At 39.6% G+C, this 10,247-nt stretch overlaps 1 protein-coding gene across 1 annotated transcript; it reads left to right on the top strand.

The window, feature by feature from the left end:
• Nucleotides 1-449: 449 nt before the first annotated feature.
• supv3l1 (SUV3-like helicase) lies at nucleotides 450-10,010 on the top strand. The gene is made up of 15 exons (XM_058386592.1): nucleotides 450-918; nucleotides 1,908-1,985; nucleotides 2,925-3,032; nucleotides 3,123-3,237; nucleotides 4,019-4,187; nucleotides 4,381-4,492; nucleotides 4,578-4,655; nucleotides 4,846-4,937; nucleotides 5,211-5,391; nucleotides 5,632-5,725; nucleotides 6,657-6,876; nucleotides 7,155-7,235; nucleotides 7,320-7,496; nucleotides 7,721-7,869; nucleotides 9,351-10,010. The coding sequence occupies exons 1-15, from the start codon at nucleotides 639-641 to the stop codon at nucleotides 9,721-9,723; spliced, it is 2,307 nt and encodes a 768-aa protein (XP_058242575.1). The 5' UTR covers nucleotides 450-638; the 3' UTR covers nucleotides 9,724-10,010.
• The last annotated feature ends 237 nt before the right edge of the window (nucleotides 10,011-10,247 follow it).

Consider the following 10,247-nt stretch of genomic DNA (forward strand, 5'->3'; position numbering starts at 1 on the left):
AGGTGATGGGAGAAGTCAAAGGAGAATGGTTCAAACTGCCAGGAAGACAAACTAGCCAATCCTTACAACTGGGATAAGCAGAAAATTCATCCCAGGAACACGCAATACGTCGGAACATGGAGGCTGAAGGATTAAATAATTCTCCTTCTTTATTTACTTACTTATTTAAATTATAGGCTCATATACTGCGTGCCTTATTTTGCAACATGAGTCTTCAAAAGTAAAAACAACCCCATGGTGAACACACCATGGCGCTCGGATTTAAGGTGACTAAAAGATGCCTGTCTAAAACTCGAGGTAAATTGCAGAATTGTTCATTTATCAAATAAGAAAATTACGCTGAATAGGTATCATTTTAAATTTGCACATTTGTTATTTTCTCCAAAGCTGCGGTTGTTAATGTCTACGATATCGACGTTTCCTATAATAACCAACAGGCACTACATTAGACGCCAAAATCTCCGGGGGCCTTTTGCACGTTGTCTCACCGGTGAAGTTGCTGATATCTGACCTTAGGATTTTGTGATGAACAACATGGCTTAGTCTTGTGTTGTGTGCCATCATGAATACTTTGTACCTTTGGCTCGCAGTTTACATGGTCGGTCAGTGGAGATGAGACCCTTCCTGGTGTTTTAATCATGTCTGTTCACCGCTGTGTGTATTTACTGACGCGCGCACACGTACAGCGCAGGGCCTGTGCGATCACATGCAGCTCTACTGCTGTGTTTAACTCTGTTGGACATGTGTGTGTGCCAGAGAGATCTGGACTCTACAACTCTCCATCTATACGGAGATCTGCGTCTTCGGACAGTTCATGGAGACCCCCGGACACCTCTCTGTTCGTGCCACTCGCAATGAAAAGCGACATCCCAGAAGACGGAGCTGTGGGAGCGGAATTAACGCGACCGCTGGACAAAAGTAACGTGGAGTTTATGTTGAGTAATTGTCTGTCTGTTGTGTGATATCACACTCTGTGCTGTTTGCTAAGGTGCTAGCAGTGAAATTACATGCCCAACCAAAACAATGGACGTAACACGACATTAAGAGTCTATATACACAGGTGTTATTAGTTGACGCTTTACCAACAGTTTAGCACATGCTCTTTTAACCTTTAATGATTACATTACATTAATGTCGTGTGAAGCATGACCACATTTACAACCCTAGTGTCTAACCAGAGAAACGAAATTGAAATTAAGCGTTGCGCGTGCGCACTTCGCTTAAATTCATGCTGCCTACTGTATCAGAAAATATGCTAACTGTAAAACCTGACGATGTAAACCGCTAAAAAAAATATGCTACCTTCAGGCTTTTTCCATTAAAGTTGACCAAACAACACAAAATACTTTTATTATTATTTATGTGGGAAATGGTAGCTTAGTGGTTGGACTACTGATCAGAAGGTTGTGAGTTTGAATCCCGGCTCCACCAAGCTGCCTCTGCTGGGCCCCTGAGCAAGGACTCTAACCCTCAATTGCTTAGTTGTATAAAATCAGATAAAAATGTAAGTCACTCTGGATAATGGCGTCTGCTAAATGACAGAAATGTAAATGTTTACACTGCCGTTAGGTAGTGTAGCATTGCTGGGATTTTTTAAAACGCTTGTGGACTGGGGAACAGACCGTCATCCCAAAATATCCAGACATCAGCCAGACTGTGTGACAGTTAATACAAATTCATACAAATTGTGCCCAGAGAAATGAGCTCAAATCAGATCCAGCCTGCACAAGGTTGTAAAGTGTAAACAGTGTTTAAAAACTGATAACACATCTGTATCTGAACAACCTGCACAACTTCCTTGTTGTGCTGAACATTTTGGTTGACCTGATAACCTGGCAGCTGTGTATGCTACTGTGCTACTAAATCTCTTCAGATTTGCTCAGCTTTATCGTTTTTGTGTATTACAGCTGAACTACTCAAAGTGCTGAACAGATTTTACAAAAGGAAAGAGATGCAGAAGCTTGCTGCTGATCAGGGGCTTGACGGTGAGTTTCTTCTTATTTCGCTGTATAAAAGTGAAGTTGCCAGTAAGTAACTTATCTGTCCCTTGTACTGACATTTTGACTGCGGCACCATCAGGCAGAGAGTGTTATGCAATTTAATTTGCATAACAATGCAAAAATGGGTAGCATTTAATAAGGTTTATGCTGTCTATCGTACATTTTAAGATTATAAACTTGGGGGATCATTTTAATAATTAAGTATGCCTTTGCTGTGGTGTGGCCACTGTGGCTTAATATTAAACATTTGGGGTTTGATTCCCACCTCCACCTTGTGTGCGTCCCTGTGCTTCAGAGGTTTTCCACCAGGTTATCTTAATATCTGGTTGTCTGGTTTCCTCCTGCAGTCCAAAGCAATAAGCTGTAGGCTTATTTGCATTTCAAAATTGTCCATAGTGTAAGAATGGGTGTGTTAGTGTGTCCGATTTTGTGCTGTGATGGGTTGACATCCCGTCCAGGGTATCCCCTGCTTGTGCCCTGAGTCCCCTGAAGTAGACTAAGTATCTCCCTGTGCCCCTGTGTAGTATAAACAGTACAGAAAATGGATGGATGTTGCATTACTTAAGCGTTAATAAAGTAGCTAGCTATATTGCTCAGATAGACTTGTACAGTAACCTCAAGGTTACATAACGTTTGCATATATGTGTAGCCCAGCACATTTTGGCGAGATCCCTGCTTAACACACCTGATTTAATGCATTTGTGTGTTGAAGCAGGAAAAGCAAACAGTGCCAGTCCCCAGCTGTCTATGAACAAGCCAGATTTACATAAAGCTGACATGAGACATGTAGCTCCTAAACAAAGAAGTCCACATGCTAGAAATTTGGATATGTTTAAGTGCTTGCAGTAAATCATAATGAATCAAACAATGATCGATGGATTTATGTTCTCTAATAATGCTGTTGTGTTTTTTATTCACTTCTAGCTTGTCTCTTCCACCAAGCCTTTATTAGTTTCAGGAAGTATGTTCTGGAGATGAACTCTATTAATGCTGACCTGCACATTATTCTTAGTGACATCTGCTATGGAGCAGGTGAGTACTGAGACACAACAAGCATGACTGTGATTATTATTAACAATCAAGGAAAAATCTGTTGAAAAATCTTGCTTGTGCTTTTTCCAGGACACATTGATGATATTTTCCCATACTTCATGCGGCATGCTAAACAGATCTTTCCCATGCTGGACTGCATGGATGACCTGCGCAAGATTAGTGATTTGCGTGTCCCAGCAAACTGGTAGGAGACTAGATTAGTAAATTATATTTGTTTTGCATTATTGTTCTAGTGGTCTTCATATTATGTTGAAATGATGGTCATTTTTATTTTGTAGAGACTATTTACCTCGTTATCAACTTAATTAATAGTTAGAAAGCTCTGATTTGAGAGCTGTGACATCCTAACCTCATGTGACCTAAACAAACACAGTAGCCAGAACTAGCAAGCCCTTTCACAGTTAAAAACAGAAGTTTAGTTAAATGTCTGCCAGAGGTATAATTGCTGTAATTCACTCATTGTCAGCATCTGCTTTATAATGACTAACAATATTATTTGACATGTATATATTCTGTGACATTTGAATACCCTCTTAATATATGCAAATCCCTTTACTCAACTATTGTGCAAGAACTTAATAATCTATTTAAATAGTATTTCCATACTTATTTATATCTTATACATCATTACAATAAATAACTTATTTATTACTATTGCCTTGACTGCAGTTGTTTTTATTTCATTGGTTCTTTTGTTAAAATGGATGTATAGTTTGCACCACATGCACCATATATGTGAATTGCACTGTAAGGACTGCTCTAATTTCACCTTGAATCTATATTTATCGGTATGTGCCTTTAATCTTAAAACAAACCAATAAAAGACAGTGTAATATTTTAAAGGCCTGATTTGCTTTGGTCAATTTTGGGATTTTGCCATAGAAACTGTAAGCTTTTAAGTCCAGGATGATTAATGGCTCAGTTGAAGTTTTGAGTTCTCTCATAATCCTGAACACATTTTGTAGGTATCCTGAGGCCCGGGCTATTCAGCGGAAGATCATTTTCCATGCTGGTCCCACTAACAGCGGTAAGACCTACCACGCCATTCAAAGATATATGGAGGCAAAATCCGGCGTTTACTGTGGACCTCTGAAGCTGCTGGCGCATGAGATCTTTGAAAAAAGTAACAGTGCTGTAAGTTTGTTTGTTTTGTACCGTGTTATCCTGGTTTTATGTGAACAGTATGTATAATAGTTTGTATAACTATATCCATAGTAACTTGTCGGCTTGTCCGATATTACGGCCGTACGGCCACTTCTGTGTTTAACTGAACTGTATCTTTGTGTATGTGCATAATTACAAAATTAAATGGTTATGACTTTACTAGGGTGTGCCATGTGATCTGGTGACAGGAGAAGAGAGAACCTTTGTGGATCCAGAAGGGAAACAATCTAATCACGTAGCGTGTACCATTGAGATGTGCAGCGTTACAACTCCATGTGAGTGGTGGAATTTAAATAAGGAATAATACTTGTGTTGAGTTTTGTTATATGAAGTGTAACTGATTATTGAATCTCTGTTCAGATGAAGTAGCAGTCATCGATGAGATCCAAATGATCAGAGATCCTGCTAGAGGATGGGCCTGGACTAGAGCTCTGCTGGGTGAGAATAGCTGAAGTATATGGTGGTGATTGAGCTTTCTAAATTTCTGGATTGTCAGTGAAATATCAGTATTTTCCATGTTGAAGAAAGTTTCCTGTACAAGAAAGAAATTTCAGAGAAATGCTGATGCTTGGTTGTTGATTGTTTATTCCATTTAACTTTTTTTTATTTGTGTGTTTCACTTGATCAGGGCTGTGTGCTGAGGAGATCCATGTGTGTGGAGAACCTGCAGCCATTAGCTTTATCACTGAACTCATGTTCACTACTGGTGAGGAGGTTGAGGTGAGTCTGTTCTTGGCTGTGTTTTGACCAACAGCTTAAATTTAACAGGAAACATTTTTTACAAGTGTCAACTGCATAAGACGTATTCCATCTGAGTAAAAAATGTTTTTAACATGGTTCCAAAAGTCAGATCACTGGATGTTTGTTTCAGGAAATTATCAGTAGTAGATGGCTTATAATGCTGAAGAGAGGGTTGATGTGTGTGTTTATTTTTTAATGTATTACTTTGGACCTGATCATAAAAAGCCTTTTTTTTTTTTTTTAACCCTCAAGGTCCGTAACTATAAGCGTCTGACTCCGTTCTCTGTTTCGGACCATGCGGTGGAGAATTTAGACAACCTGAAGCCCGGTGACTGCATCGTGTGTTTCAGTAAAAATGACATCTACTCAGTGAGCAGGCAGATTGAGATCCGAGGCTTGGAATGTGCGGTCATTTACGGCAGTCTGCCACCTGGTAAGAGTCCCAGAGTTTCTAAAATCCAGCAGTATTAAAGCCTGCATTCACCTTTTATATACTCCCCTCCGAGTGCTGCTTTCCAACTAAAAGATATTTAACTATTCTCTTATATAGTGTGTTCTATTATGTATTATTGCATGCTGTAACCCTGTGGTTCTCATTTATTTATTATTTATGGTATTTTCTCAATGTGATATTCAGTCATTGGCCTAACATCTCAAATTTTTTGACTGATAGGTACTAAGCTGGCTCAAGCAAAAAAGTTCAATGACCCAGACGACCCCTGTAAGATCCTCGTAGCTACCGATGCCATTGGAATGGGTTTGAACTTGTTAGTATGATTTCCTCCATCTTATATATTCATGATTCCTTAGTGTATTGCACAGTAGGGTTGTTACAGTATGATTTGTGCCTCATTATAGATAGCACATGATGTACTGTGATAACTGCAGTGAAAAAATGTAAGGAATTTTTTTGAGAGAATGTTGATCCTGGGAAATCTGTGGTGCAACAGAATATTGTTCAAATCCAGACAATGCCACAATGTCTGGTTTATGCATGAGAACAGAATTGTCTATGCTCTGTGGGTGTGAGGGATGATGTATTCTCATCTCTGGCACATCACAGTGACTAGGGCTTCTGTGAGCTCATGTATGCGGAAGAGAGCTTATAGCCGTTTCATCTAATTGTGTTAGGCTGCCCCGTGATGTAGTATGAGCAGCAGTTTAAAAAGATGCGGTTTGCTCCTTGTGTCTCAGAGGAAACGTATGGTACCCTTCACCCTTCGTAGGTGGCAGCTGCTGTATGATAGGAGAGAGCAGGATTGTAGATAGGAATTGGTTAAGACCAAATTAGAAAGAAAATACAGAGAAATAAATGTTTAAAAAAAGTCGCTAACTGCATAATGGCAAAAAATTCCAGGCAGAATGATTCAAGTGGATAGATTTTGATGAAATATTCATCAACAATAAAAAACAGTGGTCAAGGAAATGAGGAGAATTTAGATTTTATATAGAACTACTTATAAAACAATTACAACTAGTTTAAAGGCATTGACTGAGAGATAATAAGACTAAAAATAATAGTAATGCAGTTTGATTATTTTGGGGGGGGGAATCCTTGCCTTTGAACCTAATAATTGCCTCTGCATTTTATGGCACAGACTGTATGAGGGGATTTCATGCACTTCAGGCTGTTGTTTTGTTAGAATATAAGTGTCCTCACTTCATGTAGAAATATCACCAGGTTTCTGTCCTCACCAGGAGCATCAGGAGAATAATATTTAACTCCCTGGTGAAGCCCAGCGTGAACGAGAAGGGCGAGAAAGAGATGGACACCATTTCCACCTCTCAGGCTCTGCAAATCGCGGGCCGAGCAGGTCGCTTCAGTTCCATGTTTAAAGAAGGAGAGGTGACCACCATGCATCGTGATGATCTGCCTGTACTGAAGGAGATTCTGAGCAGAACTGTTGACCCTGTGGAGGTAAGAGACAATTATGAAACATCTGTTTGTTTTCGGTTCTTCTATCTAAATATTAGAGCATGCATTGCAGGAGAATAAACTGTATTTATTCCCAAATGGGCAATTTGATGATCATATTAGATTAAAGACATAGCATGAGAGCTGCATCACAGCACCAGGAACTGACATTAAGCATGAGACAATAAGAAAAGAAAGAAAAAGACTTGGGTCTATTAGTGTTACTTATGTACACATCCAGTGATAGGAGATCCTGATATTCCTTTTCTCTGTGATTTCAGACTGCAGGTCTACATCCCACTGCAGAACAGATAGAGATGTTTGCTTATCACCTTCCTGAAGCGACGCTCTCCAATCTCATTGTGAGTGTTTACTGTCTGAAGAACTGCTGCATCATTTAATCCTACGCAAAACCTTTACTAATTTGTGTGTGTGTGTGTGTACAGGATATATTCGTGAGCCTCTCGCAAGTAGATGGCCTTTACTTCGTCTGCAACATCGATGACTTTAAGTTCCTGGCTGACATGATCCAGCACATTCCTCTGAACCTGCGCTCTCGCTACGTCTTCTGTACAGCACCAATCAACAAGAAACAGCCCTTCGTTTGCACGTCGTTCCTGAAGGTATTGATGAAGAGCTCATGGTATAAAGATCTGCCCTGTGTTGTGATGTTTTGTTCGCTTTGTGTGATCAGCCTGCCTGTACACCTCTAACCTCTACTTGTCTCCCCAGCAGCCATTCCTTTGGGTTCTCATTTACAGTATATTTCAAGAAGTGCCAGTTAAGCTTAATGTATTTAGCTAGGGCATGCTGTAGAATTCCCCTGACACTGTGTGTTTGTCTGTAGTTTGCTAGGCAGTTCAGCAGAGACGAGCCGTTGACTTTTGCCTGGATGTGTCGACATGTCAACTGGCCGCTGGTCCCTCCCAAAAATATCAAGGACCTTGTTCACCTAGAGGCTGTGCACGATGTGCTGGACCTCTACCTTTGGCTCAGGTATTGTTAGATAGAGTTCTTCTCCTTGATTTAAATCTTCAGAAATGACATGCAGACAATTAGGAAAGTGTAAATGGGTTTATTTTAGGTTTATCCAAAAACCAATATTAACCAATGCTTGGGTCAGTTACCATCTACAGGAAGTAAATCTCCCTGCTTTTCGTATAAATGATTTGTTTTGAGTTTTGCTTAGTGTTTGCTTGGAAGTGGCAGAATACAATGCATGACATACTGCTCCTGAAACCACCATTCTAGCAGCAAGACCAAACTAAACATGTTTTGTATTCAGGTAACCTTCATGCAGTAGATATCTATCTCAGTGGTAACCCCCACATATGAATATTTGCCATTCTAATTTATTTTGCCTTCCCTACCTCTCAGTACTCATGCTCTTTGTTATTCTTGAGGCATTTGACATTGCATACTGACACTGGGCTAGTCAGTAGATTGGCAAAATTGTGGACAGACATTATTTTAAAAATGCTGTGTATACATGTGAACAGGGCATAAGAAAGGGCTAGCAAATGAATCACAGATATAAATTAATGTAATTATTATTGTACACAAACAGACAAAAAAACTGACCTGGACAGGCTGCGTCTTGGCAAACTTGTGTCTTTGTAATCACAGACAAGATGCTTATATGCTTATCTTTGCCATTTTTCCATCACTGGCTCTCACCCACATCAATACTGTTATGCATCTCGCTGTTAACTATAACAGGACTTGGGTATGTTAAAATTTCATCTTATTTAGTGTGGTAGTGGGACGTTTGGGGCATAAACATGAATACTTGACTAAATACAGTCATAGAAAGGACATTATTTATAAATCAGACTCTTCAATGTCACCCAGATGAGAATAAGTTCCCTTTTGAGTATTGTTTCTTCTTTATATCGCCTTGGCGAGTTTTTCTTTTACTCTGCACTGTTGCCTCAGGCTTGCTCGTTAGGGATAAATATAAATTTAATCTTTTATCTTTAAGACAGCTTTAAGACAACATCCATTGTCCAAAAAAAATGGACAATCTCCAAAAGCTCTACAGAAAATAATGTAGAATAGAATTGAATTGAAAAATGGACTTTCGCTGGAATCCTGCTTCGGTTACCCATTATATTCTCCAAGTACAGCAGCTTTCCAACCACTAAGGGGCATCTTTTTCAGTATTTAGGCACTTTTCTTGTATTTATGATATTTCCTTTCCAACGCTCTCCAATCTCATTGAGAGTGTTTACTGTCTGTAGAACTGCTGCATCGTTTATTTATAGAATAGAATCGAATTGAAACATGGACTTTCACTGGAATCCTGTTTCTGTTACCCATTATATTCTCCATAGCTTTCTATACTCTGCCAAGGTTTTAGACACTTTTTTTTTTTATGATATTTCCTTTCCAGTGTTCTTATATGCAATCAACGTTTGCATGATTCGATAAAAACCTCACTTCAGTCTGCTCATTTCCTCTTTGAATTCTCCTTCTAGCTATCGCTTCATGGACATGTTCCCCGACGCCAGCCTCGTCCGTGAGATCCAGCAGGAACTGGACAACATCATTCAGGCCGGAGTGAGAAACATTACACGACTCATCCGTGCCACCGAAGTGCAAGGCTCCAGTGCAGGTTCTACAGCTGAATCAAAAACCTCCCCGCTTCCTGGACTCAGACTGAGAAAAGCTCGGGGATCCAAATCCAACGTTCACTTTAAACCAGACGTGATGGGTACGGACAATTCGCTCAGCGCACGTCTGGTTCAGGAGGGTCTGCTCACGCCAGAGCTCCTTCAGCAGCTGCAGAGAGAGTGGACAAAAGAGCAGAAAACCAGTGGACCTACAGGCAAAAATAAGAAAAAGAAATGAGCATTTGGCATCAGGCTCACTTTTTTACATTTCTATAGGGACTTATTTAACAAATAGTATGTCGATCTGTGTGACTGACTGAAACCTAAGCTTCAGGTTGTGGTACATATGTGTGAAAGACTGTGTGAGAACGTGAGTCTGCATTGCTTCTAGGTTCAAAATAAAACACACTACTATTTTTTATGAGCTTCCATATCCTCCCTATGATAAATAAATAAATTTAATTCCTCCCTGCAGCTAATTTAATATAAAACGTTATCCTAATCTAATGATTTTATTCACAGTGGGTTTTTTTGTAGTTCAGAATGTTGAAGTCTTTATTTTTTTATTGACCTGAACCATTTGCTTCTCAAAACAGGACTAGAGACATTTCACCCTCAATAAGACCTTATTTAACATGATATTGAATCTAATTGGTAACTGAAACATGAAGTGCTTTTTTCTGCAGAAGTGCAATAACATTTTGTACGAGGTCTCATATCTTTCTGTGAGATCTGTCTCGCATTAACTTCAACTTGCTCAAG

This window comes from Hemibagrus wyckioides, linkage group LG03 (assembly GCF_019097595.1).
Source record: "Hemibagrus wyckioides isolate EC202008001 linkage group LG03, SWU_Hwy_1.0, whole genome shotgun sequence".
NCBI classification, from domain to species: domain Eukaryota; kingdom Metazoa; phylum Chordata; class Actinopteri; order Siluriformes; family Bagridae; genus Hemibagrus; species Hemibagrus wyckioides.